The sequence below is a fragment of the Scaptodrosophila lebanonensis genome, unplaced genomic scaffold (genome assembly GCF_003285725.1).
Source record: "Scaptodrosophila lebanonensis strain 11010-0011.00,11010-0021.00 unplaced genomic scaffold, SlebRS2 tig00001415-arrow-pilon, whole genome shotgun sequence".
In the NCBI taxonomy this organism is placed as follows: domain Eukaryota; kingdom Metazoa; phylum Arthropoda; class Insecta; order Diptera; family Drosophilidae; genus Scaptodrosophila; species Scaptodrosophila lebanonensis.
The window spans coordinates 3014661-3040457 of NW_022060742.1; the positions used below are offsets into that span (position 1 = coordinate 3014661).

At 39.6% G+C, this 25797-nt stretch overlaps 1 protein-coding gene across 7 annotated transcripts in view; it reads right to left on the reverse strand.

Annotated features, from left to right (window-relative positions):
- LOC115632871 (pneumococcal serine-rich repeat protein-like) overlaps window positions 1–25797 on the reverse strand; it is a 154581-nt gene that overhangs the window by 92660 nt on the left and 36124 nt on the right. For 5 of the 7 annotated variants that reach the window (XM_030530139.1, XM_030530136.1, XM_030530135.1 and 2 more), the window contains exon 2: window positions 3877–8356. The exons of 1 other annotated variant lie outside the window; for it this stretch is intronic. In XM_030530139.1, coding sequence (XP_030385999.1) covers window positions 3877–8149 — 4273 coding nt within the window. In that variant the 5' untranslated portion in view covers window positions 8150–8356. Of the gene's footprint in view, window positions 1–3876; window positions 8357–12504; window positions 12554–25797 lie in introns of those variants that run through there. One more of the 7 variants, XM_030530137.1, reaches the window with a different exon arrangement.

The following is a 25797-nucleotide window of genomic DNA, read 5'->3' on the forward strand; positions in this document are numbered from 1 at the left end:
AGATGGTGACTACGATTTGTTTCTTTTATACTGTAAATGGGGAAAAAGACCTTAAAAATGAATTAAGTCTTTTATAAGTATAAGTTAAAAACTATTTAGGAACGGGCGTATCTAAAAATTGTAACCTGTAAGATGACTAAGTCCCATTAAAATGTGACGTTTTATGTCTTTAAACCAAATGTTGAAAACTATGAAAAGTTAAAGGTTATCTAAGTTATATATAAGTATATAACTTAAAGATAAAAACGTAATTGTTTAAATAATATTAAAATGTAAGGTTACTCTTTCTATCATTCAAATTGGGAAGAGAGTTTTCAAAAATGTACTGTTTTGAAGTCTTCTATGTTCAAAGTATTCGAAGTCTAAAAACCTTAATCTGTTCAAATATGATAAAGTCTGATTAAAATGTTATATTAGGGATATTATGAAATTTTATGAGAATCTTTCAATTATAGTAGTTCAGAGGGCGATTAAAAACGCATTTGGCTTGATTAAACAGCATTAAAATTTAAAGTCTTGTAAGGTTTCACCTTTCTATCATTGAAATTGCAAATAGGGCTATCAAAAAAGTACAAATGCGAATATTTCGGGCCTGTTTTCAATTATAAATATGCGTAAATATAATGAAGTCTATTGACACAAACTCTGAAAAATTATGACTATATCGACGCTATAAGGAATTGCTGAAATTTAAGCATTAATCTTTGAGATTATCGTTCGGTCTTATAATTATATTATTTTTTAACATAATGTAGAACATATCAAAGCAGTTGTAAGTATTATGTACAAGTATAGGTGCAGTCAATATTAATGTTAGCATTTGGCGGCATTTTTCAACAACAACAACAACAGCATTAAGTAAAAACAAATTCTTCGGGCTTGTTTCAATCAGGTTTTATTAGCAAAGTTAGTTAAATTGGGAAAGGAAGTGTAGGAGGAAAATATTTGGAGATCTTTTGGTCAAAATAAGGATTGAAAGAAATAACGAAAAAGCAAGCTTGGAATTAGAAACAACACAAACAAATAAAACGAAATACGAGAAGTCCGGCAAGTTTCTTGTTTTCAAATAACATTTTATTAATAATAATATTTAAGTGTATAATTATGCTTGGTCACTGCGTTCGTTTGTTTAAAATAATAATCATCTGGAAAAATGATAGCGTTTAGAAGAAACCTACACAAATTTGTTCGAAATTGTAATGAAGATGGGTGGAGAAATAATGTCTTAATTAAGATTAAATGACAACTTAAACTATTAAATTGCTGAAAATATACAGAGAGATTTCAAAAATAGTTTTCATTAGTAAGTATAGTATATGTATGTATATATGTTAACGGTTATAAGTATATATTAACGATTTTGAATTCGTTGTTGCGTTTCGTGTGCTTAACAATATATAGAATTTACAAACTATAGATTAATGCATTAATTCATGAAACATAATCAAGATTAAATAAATCATTGGCACAAGTTGCAGTCTAAATTAACATAAACATAAAATGCAAACATATTAATTAAGACAAAGTATTAAGTGTAATAATAACAATAATAAGGTAGTGTTAAAGAAAATGGTTATGAATTTTGATGAATTAATTGCACATTGGGCAGAGAGTTAAACTATTAACTTAATAATAAACAAATGTGTTTGTGGACTCGGCTTAGTCTTATAAATTATAAGTAGAATTGAGAATACTTTCGGTAGAAAAAATAACCTTCCTGCACATTTCGAAGTGAATTTGAAAAAAATGTTAAACAATCTCTCATAACAACAATAATAATAATAACAACAACAACAACAACAACAGCAGCAGCAGCAGCAAAGAAATATGCTGCTCAGGCGAGCGCAATCGCAACAATGATAATCACACCAATTACGATGAGGCAGAGTGTGAGCAAATCGTTTGGTGTAATTAGGCCCACTGTGCAGGCGACAAGTACGTGCTCGAGAGTCGTCAGACTATGCGCCGTCGCAGCACGGCCGGCCGCCGGTCGCACACATCGCACCTCGCCGAAGACGGAGAGCGCCTTCGAACTGGTTGTTGGCCGGTCGTCATCGCCGTCCTCGTCCCGTTGCTGCGCCGCCGGAAGTCCTTTGGCCTCATCTCCATCTTCGCTTTGCTTGAGCCCATTACGTGCCAAAGTGTCGTTAATTGCCCTGCCATCGTTGGCATTGTCAATGACTTGTTGAGGCCCTTCATCAATGGACTCATCGTGCTCTACTTTGGTCTCGTACTGCAGTTTCAATTCCGAAATGCTCAAGTTTATTTGTGGCGTCTCGTAAACGATGCTCTTTCGACGCGCTGCAGCATCGCACTCATCGAGCTCGTTATCGGATAAGTTCCATAAGTCATTGAATTCTTCGTCAACTTTTTGCAACGCTTCAGTGGTTGTCAGCTTATAGACGTCTTCACTAAGTGCGTTGAATTCCGCAAGTTCTACAATTTCTGTCAAGATTTCGCCTGCGTTTCCTAGATCGTCCTCTAATACTTTGTCTGCACTCAGAGGTTCGTCAAGTTCTGCAACTGGGTCGGTTTCAACATCATCTTGTACCTCCTTCGTAACTCCTTCTAAATTATCGAATTCTTCTGCAACTTTTTGCAACGCTTCAGTGGTTGTCAGCTTATAGACGTCTTCACTAAGTGCGTTGAATTCCGCAAGTTCTACAATTTCTGTCAATATTTCGCCTGCGTTTCCTAGATCGTCCTCTAATACTTTGTCTGCACCCAGAGGTTCGTCAAGTTCTGCAACTGGGTCGGTTTTAATATCATGTTGTACCTCCTTCGTAACTCCTTCTAAATTATCGAATTCTTCTGCAACTTTTTGCAACGCTTCAGTGGTTGTCAGCTTATAGACGTCTTCACTAAGTGCGTTGAATTCCGCAAGTTCTGTAATTGTGTCTGTTTTGGAAAGATCTGTGACAGTTTCTGCGTTGCTAGGATAGGTCTCTAATACTTTCTCTGCACTCAGAGGTTCCTCAAGTTCTTCAACTGGTACGGTTTTAATATCATCTGCTACCTCTTTTTTAACTACTTCTAAGCTAACCCCTTCTAACTTTTCTTCGTTCTTTCTGGAGCTGGCTTTAACGGTTTCGTCAAGTTCCCGACTATTCACTTCCTCCCGCAAGCTCTCTAGCAGCTCCTCCTCTGTGGGCAAGCGTGGAAAATCTTCTATTTTAACATCACCTACTTCCTCGGTATCAGTGTCTTCGTCTGTAGTTGTCTGCCCTGGACTGATTAACACCTCAGAGACATAATGCTCCTTAACCTCGAAACGACTATTGTAGGTCGATTGCAGTTCAATCGACGCATTTGTGTGCGCAGCCAAAGGAAAGTCGGCCAAACTAACATTCCCGGAGTCCGGATTCGATGAGGTCTCCTCCAGCGAACTCAAGGAATCGTATTCAGTGAGGGGTGCCGCGGGAAGCTCCGGGACGTCTGGCTGGGTCTTGTCTACAACAATATCTATTTTGCTCGCATAGATGCGATTAAAGTTGGGCGACAGCTTCAAAACTTCTTCAGCTTCGGCTTCCACTTCGGCATCAGACTCTGGTTCGTGCTCCTGTTCCGGTATGGTGGCTAACTTATAACTATGATTACTGCAACTACTAGAGCTACTGGCACTGGCATTAGTGGGTATATTGGTGACTGTGGGCATGGTGTCTTGGATGGTATTAACATCAACATTGAAATCAACATTCATAACTGTATTAATAGTAGTAGTAGTAGTAGCATTCAAGGCTGGGGCGAGCGTAGCGGGGGCGCAGCAGGGATTAGTGGTAGTAGCAGCAGAAATGTGGGCTTCTTGATTGCACAATTTGTTGTTGGGCTTAGCTGATGATGACGTTGTGGCAGTGTGGGAATCGTTGCTGCCTTTACCTGTAGTTATTGCCATTTTGGAGCGTTTCTTCGGCTGCTCCTCGATGCCAAAAATGGCGGCCAACTCCTCGGAGGAGTTGTACTGCGAGGGCGAAGACGAGCGCTGTCGTCGACCGCTCACAGGCGTCAAGTTGAGCGGCGGCGAGGGCGATGGCGACTGCGACGGCGCATAGACATACGGTGGTGCACTGGCGGTTTGATTGTTGTCGGTGCAATTCGTACTACTCGTGCTGGTGCTGTGCATGCCGCTCGTTATGTTTGGTGTAGCACTTGTGGTCGACTTCACGTCGTACGACGTGGTGCTGAAGGTCTTAATGGGGTCGGTGCTGGGTGCATGTGTGTACTCGCTGCTCGGCGACTTGATGTAGTCGCTCGAGGAGTACGGATTGAACGAGGTAATGCTGGAGGAGAGCGGCCGGCTGGCGTTCGTTGGGCTGGAGGATTTGGCTAGGCAATCGCTGGACGAGGAGAAGGATGATGCTGTGGTGCTTGGATGCGCCTGCGCGCTGCCACTGCTGCTCGTCATGCTCGGCGCCGTCGTACGCTGATCATCTGTGGACACATCTGAGTGCTTGGTGGACTGGCTGTTGTTGCGCGCCTGACGTTCACACTCCTGCATGATCTTATCAATATCATCGAGCGTTTGCGCCTTGACTTGGGCCCGTGTCTTTGGCTGCTGGTCGACTACCTCTGGAACGGTAGAAATGAGAGTGGGTTCAGCTGAGTTGCCGCCAGCTCCAGTGTTCATATTACAGGCAGCAGCATTCTGCAGATTGTCATAGTCCGCCGTTTCAGCCGCTAGTTCGCTTATTTGACGCATGCAACGATTGGCAATGGCCTCAATCTTCTCCGATTGTATGGGATCCAGTTTCTTGATAAGTATCGGCATGACTAGGGGTTGGTCCGCAGATGTCGACGTGGCCAATGGCGTCGTCTGCTTCACTTGTATAGCCTCGTGCACAATGACTGGTGGTTCGGTGGTCACAATATCCTTGAGAATCTTCTCACACACGGCATTGGCTGCCTCCGAGACCTGATCAATCGCCTTGATCAGTTTTCCCTCCTTGTGTAGCTTCCGAGCGGGTTTGGCTGACACCTCCTCAGGCAACTCGTGTGCATCGGGTAGGGTGTCTAGAAGCATTTTGCCACAGCGCTTAGCTGCCTCCGACACGGCTTCAATCTCCTGCAGCTCTTGCTCCAGCTTTTGCTCCTCGGCATTCAGTTTGGGGCGAGCAGATGTGATGAGCGCCTCTTTTCGCAACTCCTGCAGTTCTTTGCTCAACTTAATACTGCTCTCTTGAGCGTCTTGGGCAATCTTGTTCAGCGCGTCTTCCATTTGATGATGACCTATGATGGGCTCGGGTGTTAGGCTCTTGCGTGGCAGTGGCACGGGTGTCTTCTGTGCCTCGATGGCATTGGTCAAGCGTTCTGGAAGCTGGGCAATGGCGCCACCCTGACTGGGATGCCGGAAGGGTATGTGCGGCTTCTTGGCGGATGCTGCTTCTTCGTCCTGCGCTTTCAGTTTGCGCAGAAGATCCAGAGTGGCGGGTATGTCACTGGTGTCGGCCTCTCTATGTAGATCCGACATGCTACCAGCACGCTCTAGGCTACGTGTAAGCTCCATGTAGCTACGAAGGTCCCCACCAGAAGGTTTGGCCGCATCTCGTTGAATCAAATTGTAGATGTTGGCCGATTGGGTGCGTGTGGCCCGATGTTTCTTTTGCATAGCGCCCGTGGGGTAAACAAAATGTGGCTTGGGACCTGGAGGATCCTTACGTAGAGCGCGAACAGCCAGATCATCCTTGACAATGTCCGGTGAGCTGGTCTTCTTCTTCTCACGCACCGGCTCTACGTGCAGATAGTCCGATTGTGGTGCTGGAACAATGGGACCAACTGGTATTCCAAAGGGTGGCTGCTTCTCTGATGCTCTGTGCTGTAAATTGGCCAACTGAAGATTTCGATAGGCTACATCATCGCGCACTGGATCGGGCTCGCCAGTTGGCGAATCCTCATCGTTATACTCGTCAGCATGAGCCAAGGCGAACTTATCGAAGTCACTGGGCGTCGGCACACGAACTCGTGGAGCGGGCACGGCTGGTGCCACTGTCGGCTGCTTCGGCTCTGGCGGTTCTGTTAGCCCCAACGACTTGTATATGGCTTCCAGCTCATTGATGGCCTCTTCCAGATTGGCGGGTTTCTTGCGCGGAAAGTAAATGGCCGGGGCACTGGGCTTTCGTTCGGGCAGAGGGGGAGCGGCGGAGAATATAGGCGCCTGTTGATGCTGCTCCCGCTTCTCAGCAACATACTCATCGTACTTATTGGGTGTAGTGGGGGTAGTTGGAGCTGTATAATCACCGGAACGTCGCTGATAATGATGCGGCATCGAGTTCGTTTTGTGCACATCACGATTACGTATCTCCACATAGTTATCCTGCTGACTATGCTCGCTGGGTTTGATGTGCAAGCTGCCGCAGATAACATTGTCGACCTCATCGCGCATTGGTGGTGGTGCGGCTTGTTGCGAACGCTTTGGTTTCTGCACCTCCGAGTACATGGGTATGGGATAGCTGCGTAACTCGTTCACACGCGAGGAGCTAATAGAGCGTGGCTTGGCCACCGGTTCGGCTACACTGCGACCACGTGTTAGACGCTGCGAGCCCTCGTCCAAACGCTGCCAGAATTCGCTAGCCGCATGGGAGGCTGGTGTGGAAGGTGGCGTCGGTAAACCACTCTTTGAGGTACGCAAAATGCCGCTCGATGGTGGCGGCGACTCCCCCACAGCCAGGGAACTGCCCGTGGCTGACGTTGCGTCCAGCATATGTATGGGTTTCCTGGAACGTGGTGTGGCATCGGCCACATAATGGAAATCAATGCCGTTGGGCAGCGACTTCTTGCCAGGTTGTGCATCGCGCTCGGCACGCGTTATGAAGCGACGATGATGCGCATTGGTAGCGGGTGCGCTCACAATGGAAGAGCTGGGTGTGTTCAGGGAGTGCACGGATTGGTATTGCGGCATTTGTGGCTGCCAGATGCGATCGTCGGAGACGCAGCGACCGCCCAAACCCAAAACAGGCACGCCACACTGATCGAAGGCATAGGAGACGGGGCGCAAATCACTCGAACTGCCATTTCCCAGATGGGAGCCGACATGCACGCGTCGCAATGGATCCCGCGGAGGTGGGGGCGGCGGCAATGGCTTGCTCTGCAATCTTCCATTGACATTTTGCAAATGAATGTGACTGTCATAGCTGATGCTACGCTTGCCATCCTGCTGCATGGCGTTCTGCAGACCCTTCTGTGTGTATTGAGGCTGTTGTTTTTGCTGCTGTTGAAGTTGTTGTTGTTGTTGCTGCTGTTGCTGTTGTTGTTGTTGCAACTGATGCCATTGCACATAGGGTGTTTGCATATTCTGCAAGCTGCTTGTGTTGCGCAGTCGCTGATGCGGATGTGCTTGCTGTTGCTGCTGCTGTGGGGGTGGCTGATAAATAGACAAAGGTACCGGCTGTGTCTTCCAACGCTGTGCCGGCGGCTGGGCCTGCATTACCTGAGCCGGCACACCGCCATGACTCTGCTCACCATCCCGCGACAATCGCTTGTAGTAGCGTTCATTGCGTGCGGCCCGACTGCGTCGACTCTGTCCGCCTTGTTGAAGCGCCTGTCCGCCACTATGAATGCTCTCGTCGCTGCGGTATTTGGAAAAGGTGGAGGAGTTCAGCGAAATGATTTCCGGCTCCTCCTCGCTCGAGTGGGCACCACTGCCCGACTTCTGGAGAGCACCTCGCTGGGCCGAGCGCGATTTGTGAGGCACATGTGTGGCATTGGCCGCCAACATGCGACGATCCAATGAATTGGTAGAGCGACTGCCATAATAGCCTCGCTGCTGGTACTGCTGTTGATTCTGATAGTAGGGCTCCTGTGGCACCATTTCCACTGGTAAGAAGAACTCATTGTCGATGTGCTGATGCGATTGATGATGCGCCTGTGGTTCAGTTTGTTGCTGATATTGTTGCTGTTGTTGCTGCTGCTGCTGCTGTGGCGGCACCACAATATGATCGAAGCCGAGCGCTTTGCGCTGTGCCTTCGAATGCTTAGTCTTCGGTTTGCCTGCACCTTGGCGCTGTGCGGGCACAAATCCCGCCTTTCGATCCTCTTCGCTCGAAGAGCCGCTCTCAATGTCCTTCTTCTTGCGAAATAATCGGCCAAACGACCATTTCTGTTTATTTGTCAGCTGCTGTGAGCCGCTCATTGAACCGCTGTTGCGCAGGCGCTCCATTTCCTCCGCGTTAGGTGCTGGACTCAGAGGTTGGCTGTTGTTAAGGTTGTAATCGTTGTCTTCGTTGTTGTTGCTGTTGCTTGTGTTGGTGTTGTTGTCTGCGTTAATCCTGTTCGTGGCCTTTGTATCGTCCGCGCTATGTTGCTCATCGGCCAGCTGTAACTCTTTGGGCAGCGGCAGTTGTGGCCGCCAAGTGGTTTGAACAGTCTGTAAAAAAAGAAAAGGTAGACGTAAATTAGCAAATTCCTAATTGGTTTTATGACTTTTAGCTGCTCAGTATGTGTAAGGTATTCCTAAGGCAATGCAAAGTGTGTAAGGCAGGGAAGCAGTCTATGTATATCGAAATTGCTATATCCGCCCGTCCGTCTGTCTGTATGAACGCCCGGATTTCAGAGACGGTTGAACCCACATTCAGGAAACTTGATATGTAGACTCTCCCAATATCCAGGCAACACAAGTTTATTTAACTTTGTTATTCCCCTCCTCCTCTGACATAATTTCTCAATACTGTCGACATAAGCCAAACTGTGCACACATTATCAATATATAATTATCTTTATGATTATAGTTAAAATCCTTACAAAAACGATGAACAAGTTTACTACATAGTCCAAATACAAGGGTATTCAAGAGTCGCCGGCGTACGACTCTAACATCTTGTACATACATTCTTTATTAATTTTATAAATTAGTTATAATTGCCACAAATGCTGCATTTCTATTAGAGGTCAGATCAATAACCGTTTTATTGTCTTTCGTGCATGCTCATGTGCTGCTCCTGCTCATGTGCAGAATGTGTACACGAGCTCTGGGAGGTTGTGCAGTATATGAGCAATTTCTGCGAACCCTGATTTAATGAGCACAGATTTGATATGAAATCTATAAGTTGTAGTGCAGTTCTACTCAAAAGTTGTACTTGGTAAACAAATAGAGCATTCACAAACCACTTCACACCAGAGTGAGAAGGGTATGTAATCTTCGACGGCTAGCTAATTACTTTTTTTTCTGTTACAGGCTGTGCGGCTGAGGCAAACTTCAATCGCCTGCGAAATCAAGATAACTTTTTTGTTTGTTTTTTTTTTTTTGTGTAAACATTCGTTTTATTTAGACTTAATGGCTGTGGCCGCGTCTGGGAGTGTTTGTTGCTCTAGCTATTGTTGTTGTCGTCGTTAAGCAGAAGCGATAAGATTTCATTATGTTAACTTGGCTGTAAGGCCCTGAAGATAAGCACAGCTATGGCTTACAAGTCACTGTCGAAAGTGACAATTCGCTGACCAGCAGTCGAGCAGGTTTGCCAGACTCTAAATGGATTCGAACTGTTCATGTCGTTTGCATCTTTCATCTTAATATGCACACATACGAGTACGTCCCAGGGTCGTTGCTCGGTACTTTCAGTATGCCTAACGACTCTTGCCGCAATTCTCTCGCAATCTTCTATCAATCAAAAATTTGCATGCAGCTCCCACACAACTGCCCGTACTTCACTCTAAGCGCCACCTAATCCAGTTGCTCTCCCATTGTCTGTGCACTGTTCGCTCTGACAAGCGGAAGCAGTTCATTATCATACAATTTAGATACTTAGCATAATACTTATGTATAGTACTTCTTATATCGTGGAACAAGTAACGATGAGAAGCAGTAGAGATAGCTGGAGAATGCGATTGTCAACACGTGCCGCTTATCAAGCGGACTGGGAACTGAGATTCAAATTGCAAATTTTTAGCTCTCATAGAAACAGCTTTAGGTTCAAATATAGAAACATCGATTAGCAACTACCTATTTTACTGACTTTTTCGGACTAATTTCCATTGTCGATTTTGATTAATTACCCGGAATCTAAATTGTGAAATGTATTCAATTCCCACAAACGATGGGGTTTGCCTTGCCAAGCCAATTTTGAAACCGAATAACTTATTCGTTTTTGGAAATTAAATACGTTTAGCAACTTCGATTTTGAAAACACATACAAGTCTGATAACTTTTTTCTACTGCCACCTTTTGATGTACAATTAAGGTGATTAATTGTCATGTTTTCCAATATATTGGAAAATTCTCTTCAGGTATGGAATTACACGACACGACGGAATAAGTTAATGACCTTCTCAGTTCATTCAAATATCTTAAAGCATAAGGCATTTATTTTTAAAAATCGTGATTCAATAAATCGATTCGAAACAACAACGGAGAATGAATTGCATGTGGGGCTGCCAACCTGTGCGAAATGTTTTCATTTTCAAGGAAATTGATTTGCAAGCATTGGCATTATGGAAACAGAAAATATTATTCAAAACAAAACACAAATTATTTAATCTATGACAGAAAAGTGCCAAGCAAAGTGTAAAGCTCCCTCAAAGTGATGCCCAAAACCTGTTTTGATTTAAAAATGTATTTTTAATCCTCATAGTATTGATATAGACATTAAAATTTGCACGGTAACATCAAATCAGATGTCAGAATTAAAATTGTTGAACTTTCAAAAAGCAATTAGAAACAGAAACAGGTTCCCATATTTTAGAATTTGGCAGAAATATTATAGCCTGCACGGCTAGCGTAATTGATACACTTTGCATTTTCTGGATTTCATATTTTGTGGATTCAAAAGTTTTCCCTTTGAGTCGATGGAATAAAGAGTAATTGACAAATTAACCAAATAATTATTTTTTAATATTTTTTATATATATTTCAATCCGATATTCGACAGTTTCGTGTTTCACACACGATATTCTTTCTGGCCATAATTGTCATTGAAATGGAATGAAAACGATTCGAAAAACTTTACATTCTAAATTTAAATCGAGTCGCAGTGGTATCTTATTGCTTCTCAGATCAGATAACTTTTTTCATAGATTGCTGGTCAACCACAATTAAAGAGTACAAGCGATTAATTATTCCATTCCCTGAAAACTTGAACTTGTTAACCAACTGGCGGCGTTTAGTTCCACCAGAACGTTTTCGAACTCATTTCGATATCTTTCTATGCCAATTGCTCATTGAAAGTGTAATCTAAAGTAGATGCGAGACCAAAATTAATTAAATTGCCTTCACAGAGCACTTGCCAACCCGAACTGATACTGCCGAGCCAGAAGAGACAGTGCCGGGCGCACATTTCAATTCGTTCCCTATTTACGGAAATTATACACAAATAAACTAAATGTTGTGTTAAATTCGAATTATTTTTTTGGTATCTTTTTCATATTTTGCGCTGTGTGTGTCTAGATTTTGTTTACAAAAGTTGGAAAAAATTTGGGAACGCGCAAAGCGTGGGATTCTCGAACAACGATGGCTGGCACTGGCAGGGCACAATTTCCTTTGCTGACGCCATTCAAAAGTGCTTACGAAGATGGTGACTTTGTTTATGTTAGGACGGCATAACGAAGGGTTACAATTGTTTCATTAATAAGACACCATAAGACACTTGAGGGCTTATTACAAACAAATAAGCAAACAAACAAACAAATGACTACTTCGGTATCACTTGGCAGCGGCATGGTACGGAGAGATAATGTGTAAAATGATGCGTGTCTTGATTATAGTTGAGTGGAGATCATGAAATCAATTGAAGGCTGCCACCATATGTGGAGGCAGCAGTTGGGAGCTGCACGATCAAAGGCAGATGTACTAGAAATCGCATATGTTTAGAAAACCATAACCCACGCACGTATTAACACACAACTTTTCTACACGTGTCATTGCGGTAACATTTACACGGTTTGTCAACTTGATTTATCGGTTCGTGCACCACTGACGAAAAGGCATACTACCCGTACTTTTCTGCCGAAACGACCACTCTCGAGCGCAACACATAAAAGTCAAAGCAAAATGGACGTGACTGAGGTAAAGTAAAAATTAATTTTCAAATTATTTATGTAAATTACAAGCTGGAAGAAGGGGGCAGAATACTCGTGCTCAAGAGAGAGGGCAAGAATTCTGTGGCGTCGCGGAAGACAAGCGATCATACAGCTGCGTAATGTCGGGCAACGTGCCAAAAGTGAAAATTCGGCGGCTGTTTCCAACACAAATCACTCATACGCACCGTTGTGTGCAACGCGTTTTGCGCAAGAAACGGAAAAAACACACAACAATAGAAGATATTTCAAATTTCAGTTGTGCGAGCGCTCGCGCGCGTGTGCGTGTGTGTGTGTGTTCGTGTTGGCGAGGGCTATAAATAAAAACGCACAACTCCAGCTGCAAAAATTCACCAAAAAAAGAAGAAGCGAAAAACGCCAAATTTCCATTTAAATGGCAAAAATCCTAATTAGATGGCAAAAGCAGGAACGAAAACAAAAAACAGCGCAACATATACAAAATCTTGTAAAAATTTATAAATAAATATTAGTTTGAATAGGAAAATTTACGCTTTATATACTAAGTATATGGTAGGAATGCCTCAGTTCTCTATGCCGAATAGTTCCGTACGCAGTTCTTTATGCAACACGCTCGCGTTCTCGACTGATAGCCAGGAGGAAAGTGTGCGATCAATTGGCCGTTCGCCTCGACAAAAAGCTCAACGCATTTAAGCTCTGTGGACATAAACAACAACAACAACAACAAAAAATAATAATATAGCAACAGATATAAAAGAGAGCGCACGCCACTTAAGAGATTTGCTGGCGGCTGAGCATAACATTTTCTGTGGCAACATGGGGTTAAGATGTGATGTGTGTGCGTGCGTAGGGCGCTTTAATTAAAGTTCTTTTCTTTTCTTTTCTACAAATTTTTTTGTCTTTTTCTTTTTTTTTTCAGGTAGTCCCACCAGGGCGGCGGCACTTCGCCCTAAGCGTAATTGTAATTAAATACAATAAACAAAAATCAAACAATTTGTTTTTCAAGTTTTTGCCGCTTTGGTTGGCCGGGTCATTAAATTTGTATTACGCGCCGCAGAGTCAATGAACTGGCACGCAAAGGTGTTTAATTAGGCCCAAAAAATACTAAGAGCCAGGAAAATCGAGAGGCACACACTCTCTCATGAAAACAATTCAATTAAGTTGAAAAATGTGTCTGCCCCGAGCTACCGCCGCACTCTCCCAATCGCTCGCATACTTACACGCGCATTAAGGAAGGCACGCTGTCATAATGACAGAAATTTCTCTCGTCCACCCCCACCCCCACATTGCAGTTAAAAGGCACAGTGGTTCCGGATCTTCTCTTAAGGGGACAAAAATAAGAAGAAATATTGAATGTAACGACTGATTAATAAAAAAAATCTCCTTCATTTATTATAAGCAGAAAAGGGGAACGTTTCTTGGTTACCCAAGAAACTGGCAGGTGTCCTTAAAAGACCAGCAACAACTAACCGGCGTTCAAATGAAAATTATAGAATTAATTGATGAAATTATAAACTAAGATATTTGATGATTATGATTATTGGTAAAATTAAGGCAATTTCTAAATCGAATATTAAAATATAATTGTAAATAACAAAAATCTAAGGGATTTAATATCTTATTAAAAGACTCAGTTAGGAATGAGTTAAATACATATGAAGTTTTCTCTAATATATATATTTCATATTTCATTCATAACATTTCAATGCTACATCGATGTTTTATTGATTTTGTTACTAATGTTATATGCCTATGATATCTCAAAATCTATCTTCTTTTAAGTTTTCTTTTCTTTCGATTATATTTCTAGCTTTAAAGGTATAAGGTAAATATATCTATACTTTTTTTATGTATTTAATAATATTTACGATTCTTAATACATAATATTTTATTTTTGTCGCATATTCAATCCATACATTCATGCCAGCAACATTAATTTATAGCGCCTTGGCTCCTTTTCGATTGGTGATTTTTTACTCGCACTTATTTTATTTGTGTTTATTTAGAGAGTTATTGATTTTTGATTTTTCAATACTTTTCCTGATATATTTTTCTGCTGCTCTGAAAAAGTTAATTTCAATTCTAGTTATTTTTGAAAACATTTTTTGTGATATTTAATTAGAAACAGATGTGCGTTACTTTTCCGGTACTCTGAATATAATCTAATATATTTTTGAAAATATATGTGTATTTTATTTAAAAATAAAAGCTGGTCAAGTTCGTTTTGTAATTATTAGTATGATTTTTGAGCACTAAATTTGTGTGCTGAACCACCGTGCGGTGGCCAGCAACTCAGCAAATGTGTCAGCTTTGCGTTTGTGGCTGCTCAATTAACAAGCTCATTAATGTCATGAGTTTTACACAGACACGGCAGTTGCCGGGCATAAAAATAGTCACAGGTAAGTCAAACACACACATGGGACTCAAGCGACAAGAAAAATGTGCGCCATGCTTTTTGTATAATTTTGGTTATAAATTAAATGCAATGCTCCACTTTGATTCTCCGATATCTCACAGCATATGGATGTATATGTAATATATTATTTTTTTGGCAATCAACTCAAAGGCAAATGCACGGCGCTCGAACTTCTTGACGTTTGATTCCCTTTCTCGTCGGGTGTGTGTGTGTTTGTGTGTGTGTGTGTGTGTGCGTCAAACATATTGTAAAATGATTCAGCGTGTTCTTCCTCTTCCTCCGCTAATGCAATTACCTTTAGCAGATTCTTTTTTGTCGTGCTTTGTTGGCTGCAAATTGAAAATATTTAGACAGCTTGGAAATCGAGGAGACGTGCGTGTAATGCGGAAGATATTTGCCGGCCGGTCGTCCCACCGAAAAGTAAAGTGCAGTAAAGTGGGTGAGAGTTCTCTAATAATAGGTTTGGGCACTTGGCGCATACAGACACACATGTGGGTATATACTATATTTAGAGAGATCAGGCGTATAGTTTTACTTTGAGCATGGGCATGAGTAGAATATGGGTCACTGTGTATTTTGGCAAATGCCTGTGTGTTTCTAAATTGTTTCAGAGTTAGGCGGGACAAGAATGAAAACACATTCAATTATAGATTGTTGCGAGTCGTGAGTACGAAGCGGATTAACAATAACACGTAATTCGTGACTGGCGTGATCGCAAGTGGGTAGCAAAAACATTGTATGTGCAGATCCCGAAATCGCAATAAAAATATCTTTTCAAAACAATAATAATGGTTTCTTAGAATAGTTTTACTAGTTTTCCAAAATTGAAAATAAACTAGTATTGCCTAGGAATTGGGAGAGACTAAATACAAAGTTTTGGATACTGTGGAAGCAGCCGTTTCCGAAATCAAGACGTTCATACAGACAGACGGATAAGCGGATGGAAGAATAGACGGACGGACCGACAAGCATTGATCGAATTACGAAAGTGTATATGTATATTACACTTTATGTGGTCGGAAATGCTACCTTCCTCCTCTTACATGCTTAACCCAATACCCTTCGGTTCCAGGGTACAATAACCACTATGCACACATTTGTAGCATTCGGTTTTACTGCTTGAGCTCCTTCTAATTGCAACAAAAATTAATTTAAATTGGCAGCTTGTTAATTAAAGAATCAAACACTTTGCAGCTGCGTGTTGCGCTTTGATTTCAACGCAAAAGTTAATGAACCAATGCCGCGCACTCATTCAATATTTTTAAATGAAATTTCAATATTTTTTATGGCAACTGCGCGCTGTATAGAAATACAAGTTTAATGCCTTTTACTTATGCCATACATTTCAATTTTTTATTTCAAATTTTAATTTAATCATGACGACAATATTTCATGTGTGGGATAACATCAAAGCGAAGCGCTCGGAATAAGGCGAAAAAAAGCAAAACGAAATACATTGCAAATATGTTTACGACTTAAAAGGCATTCATATTTGAGTGAATTTTGAAATGACAGTGAAATATTTTCGTAATATACGAGCAGTATGTATGATGTTAGAGCCTTTGTTACACTTTTAAATGGCAACATCCGCTAGCGAACGTTTGCCACAGCTTCACACTTGAAAAAAATGATCACTTTTGCCTAAGAAAAACACGAAATCTGTTACATTTGAAGAATAAGTAGAACTTTAAGTTTAGTTACTACTGTTCAAAAAAATAAACGACTCTTGAACACCTCGCACATCCAAACAACTCAACTGCACTTTGTTGTACCAATCATTCTAATGGCAACAAACAGAGATATTTAACCGATTTTAATAACAATTCAGATTCGAGTGAGGCACAATAATAAACTGCGAAATCCTAAATTTGATAACGATGCCGAAGTACATAAAAATAATTTTTAGGCACCAAGATTGACTTTTTTTTACAGATTGATTAATTACCAGCTTTGCATAAGATACTTCTCTAAACGACACTGCTATACTACCAAAAAGGAATTTTTTCCCCGATCAGTTCTATGGCACCTATATAAATAATATGGCCATATGCAATTTATATAAAACTTACTCTTTGTATAGATAAGACCAGTTTTCATGCCATGTTTCGTGTTCATACAGACGGACATATGCATTTCGATTCATCTCGTCATGCGACCTTCTTCTGCATTTAGCATTTAGACTTAATTAATTTTAGGTAGTTTCATATTTTTAGCAACAATATTTAAATATAAGCATGATGAACATTTTTAAGAACTACATTCTAAATTGATTTTTGTTTTTATGAAAGCAAGTTCCATTTCCTTCAGTGTGTCAGTCAGCGAAGCTTATCACATTGTGAAAAAGAAGACACAACGAATTTTTACCAAATAAATTAAGAAACTTCCAACCGCAAGAGTTGTAAAACAGACAACAACAAGTGTCAGGCAAGACCATGCCCTGTCCATGCCGTTGTCTGGTATTCAAATGTCGCTTTTGCCGGCTTGCCTCGTAACGTGCGTCTCGGCACGCCAACTTCTAATTCATTAGAGATGCTTTAGAGTTTCATAAAAACAGAAACAGTGACAGCAACAGCAACAACTATAGAAACAACAACAACAACAACCAATGAGAGAGCGCCATGCATAATCTATACTAATTTCTACAGTAGCCCGAGGTCAATGGACGGCGTCTAAAGATACAAATGACAGGCGGCTACTACTCGTAGACAAACTGCGAGTTGGTCAACTGGAATGGAAACAAGGAGTTGGAAATGAGTGTGGAAAGCACACACACACAGATACACACACAGAGATACACACACACACCCCATACTATATAGTCCGACAAAGAATGCAAATGAAAACACAACTCATAACACTGCCGAAGGAAAACTTGTGTGCAGTTTGTTGTTATTGTTTATGCATAGCACGTGTTGCATTTTGTTAGCTGGAGGCGAGGGTGGTGCTGGGGGAGGAGGGGCGGGTGGTGCGTGACGAGGCAGTCAACAGACCCGGCTCAGCTAGGAGGCATGCAACACAGTTGTGGCAAATGTGGAAATTAATCGTACACATATTTGTTTAGCCAAAGGGCTAATGAGCTGTGCGTGTTGTTGCTGTTGTTGCTGTGATGATGTTGTTGTGGTGTTTGGAATGAGTTTATTATGACACGCCTTGCGTGAGTGAACAAGCAGACAATTTGGCTGGGAGTCTGATGCACCAGGAAGTAGCATTGGCTTTTTATTATAAATTGGTAGGCGTGCATTATGTAAAAGGGTTTCAAGTTACAGCACCACAAAAACAAAATGTTTTCTTATTTCGTGAGGGTAATGACATCACTTGAAACCCTACAAATATTTCCCACCAACTAAATTTGTTCCCTTTGTAAGAGAGTTTGCATCGCCTTTTTGAACAAAATCACAAACATCGATGTTTTACTTTACAACATACTTGTAGTTCTAGAAAGGATGAAATCATGACAATTTTTGGGGAAAAAAATGCAGCCCTTACAACATTGGAAGGTAAATGCAAAATGTTGTTTCATGAATAGAAATGTTAATACAAATTTGGTTTTCAGAATAACAACGAAGATGTCCCAACACAACCAGAAGTGTCCTGCGAATCATAACGCATGTTCAGCAAAGCTGCGCAATTCATTTTTGTGCGGTGATGCTCCTTGAGATAAAATAGAATCGAACAAAAATCCGCACAAATTTCTAGAAATAAAATAATGAGTTCCACTGTGAAAAGTAAAATAGAACTTGAACTTGGTTAGACTCATCTCCTCAAATTATCTTCCTAACATAAGCTTCCTTCTGGCTAACTTTTTATCGCTTTAAGCTTAAAAAAGATTCCATTGTATGGAAAGTTTAATAAGCTGTAAACACCATTAAACAATATTCTACAAAACAAGGCAGCCAACGATTTTTTTTTTAATTTTTTTGAAATTTATACCCAAAGCATTTCAAATGTTGCTACAAATTGCGTTGAGTGCAGGTTCTGTAACTTGTTTACAGATCTAAAATTTATTTCACAAAATTAATACGAATTACAAATGTTGAAATGCATTTTAAAAAAAATTATTGCTTTTTCAAAAAAGCCTTTCACCCCTGAGGCGCACAAAATATTGCAAAGAACAAATTTCTGCTTTTTTTGTATTCCAATATGTTTAGTTAAAACTGTTAACAAAGTTCGGTGCCAAATGAAGTTGTCAAATTTCTAAATATCAATAGCAACGTTTTAATGTTTTGCATAAATTTAAGTGGCATGCAAATGGCTATAAAAGGCAGTCAGCGACATAAAAACATAATCATTTTCCCTGTTGTTTCGTCTATAAAAATTCTGGCCAATGAAGAAATTTTGCATACTTAAGAAAGAGGAAAAAACTGATGGTAAATACAAAAATCACACCCATGAGCAAGTCGCTTTCATTTTCAAATGGTCGGCCAATGAACTTGAACAAAAAAGTGCCCGAAAAAAGGCAGCAAACGTGTTAAACAAAAAAAAAAAACCACAACAACAACAACAAAATGTTTGACACGCATTTAGAGAGCCCAGCGAATGGACTGGACTGAGCCAAGTTTATGCCGGCCATTTGACCAACTTGTGCTCTGTCTATTGGTTTACATGGCATTTCAGCTTATTATTTGTTTAAGATTGTTGTTCAACGCGGCAATTTGCCTTTATACACATATATGTACATACATACATGGTGTGTGTGTGTGTGTGTGTGTGTTTGTGTGCAACTTTCACTGAAGACATTAATTTTCACCTAATTCAGACGCCGCCTTGAGGGTGCTGCTGCTGAGAAATCAACATATATGCATCTATATATAAATCGATATTTAATTGCCAACAAAATGCGATGATTGTTTCATAATCGCACATTTACAGTCGTGTCGCGTCGTGGAAAGTCGGTTAACAAGCAGGTGGCAAACAGATTTGAATAATACGGGTATATGAAAATTTGATCAAACAACATAATGAAAAGCTTCAACGCCTTGGAAATTAAATGAAGATGCCTCTAATTTGCTCAATTTGCTTAGCCTCAGCATTTAGACGGCATTTTGGTTTCGAAAACAAAACAAAAACCAAAAAACATTTACATAATTACGCGAAATCGTTGAAGGGCTCGAGTTTCGTTTTGTCTTTTACGCAAGCTTTATTTTTGATATTTTTTATGATATTCGATACAAAAAACTGTGTGAATTTTTTGAATGATTTGCGCTGCAGCGACAGGTGTGGAAGATCGGAATAAACTTATAGTTGAAGTTTCATTAAAACCTGAACTCACACTTACTGGCAGATGAAATCAGAAGAAAAACTACTTTTTCGTTTTTCATCGCATTACAATGTTTTCTTGTTAATTTTTGTTTACACTCTCGCCGCTTCATTTACATTTCGCGCAATTAAAACATCAAAAAGTGTACATTTTATGAATCACAGCGTTCTACACGAGTCAACAATGCCTTACAAAACAGGCCCAGGCAGCTGGAGCCAAAGTAAACATTGAAATGTAACAAAGAGCGCTATTATGGAGTTTTATACACAACTATCCCTATATAGATAACAAAGGCTATAGACATTCCGATTCTATTCGTTTCACAACGAGGCCTTTGGTCGCCAAAAACCGATATTGAAATCCAGCGTATACTTTACTTTTAAGCGAATTTTACAAAAGAAACAAGGAGCGATATTATAGAAAATAGACTATATATATCATATATTGTTACAACGATGAACCTTATCTAGGAGCCATGTTAGAATTATTTACATATTAAAATAGGCTTGCAAATATGACTCACTAAATAATACTTTATTTTAAAATACGACAATTATTTTTTTTTTCAATCTTTGTAATAACTTGTGTAATAACGCTTAAAAAGGTAACTCACTAAATAATATGTAGGAATAGGTGTTAGTAGGAACACCCCTAATCACTAACAATAATTAAGTAGTGACCGAATAGCGAAGTAGTAATAAGTAATCGATAATCGATAATAACGAATTACAGGGAAGTAAGAGGTTAATTGATATTGACCAGCCAAAGAAGGAGGACGCTGAGTGAAATTTGAATTAAACGGATTTTGTAAAAGATTGTTATTTGCAATAAACATAAGTAACATCGTTAATTTAAATAAACGGAATTAATCCAACAAATACTTTATTTTTTATTATGCCTATGAATTTTGTCCACTCTTCAGATAATATCAAATTCTGTTAGAATATTAGCATTTAAAATGGATTCAAGTGTTTCTGATTTTAAAATATCGACGAGATCTACAAATTCTCTTAGCACTAATTCCAAATTAGCAACCTAAAAGAAGACAACCGGCTGATCTCATTATAATGAAATGTTTTCGCTATAATGTACAACTTTCCAAATTTTGCCTATTTACAGTATGTAAGTTATATAAAAAAAACAATTGCAATCATTTCCAGTGTATCAATATTCAGATTTTTATGATTTTCAGCACATTTTGCTATTTGTTTTAATGACTTATTAATTTGAAAAACTATGCCAATTAGGAAATTTTCGATGTCTACGCCATTGCGATGCCTTGAATATTTTCGAAATCATTCTGTTAATAGTAGTTTGCAATTTATGGGGCACATTGTACATGGCTTGCACATTTCTAACACCTGTTTCATGGCGTGTTCAGATGCCTCATTAATTAACAACCTTGTTGAATACTTGCATATTTCTTTAATGGCAAGGAATTCAAATATACTCAGATGCCTTGCCGCTGTTCAATATTCATTAATTTACAATACCAAATCTGTAGAATACCCCGATTCTTTCTAGTACCTCTGTCAGATCAACTTCTGTAGCTTTCCAGTGCCGACTACCCTGATTACTTTGAAAATATACTGGTTTTTCAATATCACTCTTACTGGTTTTGGACTCCTTTTGTAAGTTGAAATTATAACATACTGTTATTCCATGCCATTATTTTAATGTAATTTAGGATATCTTATAATATATTATAATAATCTATTTGTATTTGTTGATTTATTAAATAAAATAAAAATCAACAATCCCATATCATTAGAATATTTCATCAATTTTCAAAACCTCTGTCATTTCAAATTTTGTACCGTGCACATCCGCTTTTTTTTCTTTCTCTCTTCAACTAAGAGTACGCTCCAAAGAAAGAAACTTCATATTTGTTGCATGCTTCTTATTGTTATTTCTGTTCACATCTGATTAACAAGGTATTATGGCATACTCGTACATATAAATAAAGTATAAGACGCCGTCGCACGCTTAAGTCGGCGGCTTCTGGACAACCTTGACCAATTTCAATGTCAATGGGCGTATGGCGGAATTAGCTAAAGTATGAAATGTGTAATTGTTGTTAAAAGTGTAGTATTTATCAACACGCCATTTACGAGCACATACACAAATACATACAAAATGTTCATAACAATGTGAAAAAACGTGCGACGGCTTTAAAGTTTAAACAATTTCGCTATATTTTGTTTAAATCATTTGCCATGGCCCCAAAAGGTTCGCATGCGCTTGTTTATTTCGCAATAAACATAGTCGAGTGTATTATATAGCATGACTATATGCATAGTAAATAGTATAGTATATGTTTTAGATCATTTTTGCGCACATTTTCCAACTTTGTTTATTTTACAAATTTTCACACTACTCTTTGTATATTTTTGCTTCTGGCTTTTCCTCTTTTTTTTTTAGCTTTTTGGCAGCCAAGAGCAGAGCATTAATGTTCGATTTCTGCCTAAAACGTGGCGAATATCTTTAGACGTGCGAATTTTATTTCTATATGTATGTACGTGTATGTGTGAGTGCCGGCGATATTTCTGTACACCTGTCTTCTGAATAATACACAAAATATAAATAAAGTAAATGGTCTAGAGCACATTTCTTCTAAATGATTCATATGATTGCCAAGTCAACACAGCACAGTTGATAAATCTTTGAATTTGTTTTTCCTGGGCATTATAACTTTCTGGGTTTGTTTATTGTGGCAAAGGCATAAAAAATCACATCATATGCGAATTTAATACGTTCCAAGGCCAAGTGGCATGTGATTGTGAGTTACGAGTCACAAAAAATTCAACAGCGGAACAGTGTGATATGAAGTCGACCGAGGTCTTAAGAATTGAAGAATAGTACTTAATTCTGTTGCTAATGTATGGCTTACTCGTAGTTTAATGGAAATAATAAATTGAATGAATTCGATCCTAACAATGATCTCTAATCAGAAAAACATGGAATATTTTTATGTTTGCAGATAGGATTGCATATCCGTTAAGTTATTTCAAACGCTGCTCTCTATGCTTCTCAAAATAAACAATTTATTTATAAGAACAGACTAGTTTTGCACAAAGGTATGGAAAGAAAGCCAAAAAAACAACTTAGTTTAGGGTTAGTTTTTAGATGTTAAAATGTATTTAAGCAAAATAGTTGAGCAATACGCAGAATTAACCATTTTGTTTTCTTTGTCTACCCTCCTTTTACGAATTTAAAGAAGACTTCATGTAAAGAGGTTATTAGGTCTGTAGAGGCACTAATGCGTTAGAAAAGAATGCAAAAAAAAAAGAAATGCTTTTGCATTTCCGTCATAATGCAAAAATGAATACTATATCCAAAGCCCACCCAACTCTTTGTGTAGCGAGTATTGTTGGCAAGCCCCTCCTTATGTGAATTGCAAATGAAAGGAAGCCGACAATTTGCATATGCCTCACAGCAACAAAGTAGCCCGCCACTGATGAGCTGCATGGCAATAAACCATAAAAATTAATTTAACATATCAACACAACCATGGCTGGTGGCTCACATCCTTTGCTCCAGCACTGGCCGGAAGCGAACGCTTTACATTTCCGTTTTGGCCAGCAGCAAGCCAACCGCAAGCCAAGCGCAGTCATCGCGCACAGATAATTATGCTCGAGTAATTGAATAGCCAATGCAGCTGGTCTGTAAACATTATTAGCCATAACCACAGCATAAATGTACAGAGTACGAGTATATGGAAAATATCCATATGTACAAGTAAGTAGTAGTTACTCGTATGTATATGCGGTGGAAACTTTCAATCTTTACAGTGCACTGCAGACTAATAAGCTGTGAAAACAAATTGGACACGTGTGGAAATGGTGTCGAGCGATGCAGTTGTTCTGTTCTCTGACAAGTGTTCTAGATTTGTAGCACACATGCTGCTTGCTGTAAATGCTTTTAGTGTCAAATAAATAAAGTAAAAAACACATTCGAAATCAAATGAAAGTTGGTGCGTTGTCTGCCTCTAAAAGTGGTGCAAGGTCCACTACTCTGTTGACAGTGCAGTGAACAAAAAAATTTAAACAAAAATAAAAGAAAAGCTGCTCCTCTACTTTTAAGTCCGATAGTGCCACCACCATCACCACCCTAAAAGGCCATCTGACCCTCATCGAGCATTAGTTGCAATTATTGTGGCCTCTTGACATTCTTTTTTATATACTCGTATATACGTCTATAGTATATAGTAGAGTACTCGCATGTAGTATAGCAACGCCCTGACGACGAAACGACGCGCTGGCGGCAAACACTTGAAACAATTGGTTGGCTATTTTAACACTTACGCACTATCGATTTCATGTTTAGACCCATTTGAGCGCCAGACTCACAACCTACACCCACTTAAAATGTCATCGATTTATTTTGTTTTTAGCTGCGCGCATAGATAAAAAGACAATAAAAATAGCTAACGTCATTAACAAGCAATACAATAAAAGCAAAAAAAAAAAAAAAAAAACAATGGGTCACAGCTCGACTGGCGTCTACGAACTTGCCCTTAAGGGGCTTCAATTAACTTGCATGAGGCAGACCGACCCAGCCCTAAAACTGAAGAAGAATACAAAAAAACGAGGTAGAACGCCTTAATCAACTCGACTAGCCGATGCCCTAAAGTGCTTGGATTATTACTAAATAAAACTTCATACTTGTAGACAACGATTTCATAGCTATGCTCTGACGAAGTTTCAACGTCTTGGCTCTTCTTTTTGGCAATATCGAAGCGTCAGACTGTCGAACAAATCGAACAAACTCAGTTTAAGATGCCAGCCAGCTTTCAATTAGGTCTACGAAACATTTTGCTGTGTACTAACATATGCTAAGGCTATCGATAGTTTTTATTCCTATATGGGCTATAAGATAGCGATCAGACTGTCAAACAAATCTTCATGACAGTCAGTTTTAAACGAACATTTCGAAACATTTTGCATCGATATCTTTGTTAATTCCTATGTCGGATATATGCTGATGATATATTAGAAAACTAAATAAGACTTCTTAGACAACGACCTCATAGCTATACTCAAACCAAATTTGAACTTCTTAGCTGCTTTTGCTGGCCATATAGAGGCGATCAGACGGCCGAACAAATCAAGATACTGACAAATGTTGTTAAATAGGCGCGGTTGATGATGCCCGCCAGTTTTAGTGAATTCTACCATACACTCTGCTGGGTGTAGCTAACGATTCTGTTACCCTTAGGTAAAAAGAAGAAAAACAACAACAAGAGAACCGATAAAGGAAAGTTCAACTAATTAAAACAACAGCAGCAGAAACAACCACCAGCTGAGCGTTGCAGTCATTGAAAATTTGATTTTGTCTCTATCCGTGCCTTAATTGTTATTGAAACAAATTGGATGAAATTACTTTTGCAGAGCAGTCCCGGCAGCCGGGCCATGGCCTGGTCACCAGCAACAGTTAACAATCAGCGTTAGCTGTTGCCGTGGCTGTTGTTGTTGTCGTCTACGTTGTTTGTTGGCTCAGAAAACTTACCTGCAATGGGAAAAAAGAGAAAGATCAAAATTAGAAAATTGTTTTCTTTATGCAATTGCGTTGCTTAGTTTATTTTTTCTATTGAAATCGTAATTTTATTTATCATAAATGTTTATGGTCAGTGAGCGTTGTGTGTGGCGTGGAAAATGCTATAAAAATCGCATATAAAAACCAGAGTAAAAATGGTGTAAAAACATTTCATTACACAACTCATGTACGTTCATGTACGATTGTACAGTGCACATACGCTATAAGAGATATCGTATTTTGTCCATCGAGATGGAATTTGAGCTTTCTATCTTTTTCGACGAGGCATGCACAATTTGATTTTTAAGTATTTTTCCACTTCTTTATTTTTCTCTCTTTTTAACGAGATTTTTTAATCTGCATATTGCTGCTATTGTTATTTCTGTTTTTATTTCTGGTTAGCTGTGCACACTAGCATCACGTAATAAATTTCATTACGACCACAAAATCGACTCGCAAACATTATTTCGTTGTCTACGTGCGCAATGAGCAAAAGTTTTACATACAATGTATCGAGACATTGTTAACGATGCTGATTAGGCAGTGGCAGGCAGGCAATACTTGTACAAGAAAACATGCTCGTTCCAATAATTTTCGATTAGGCCTAGCCTAGGCT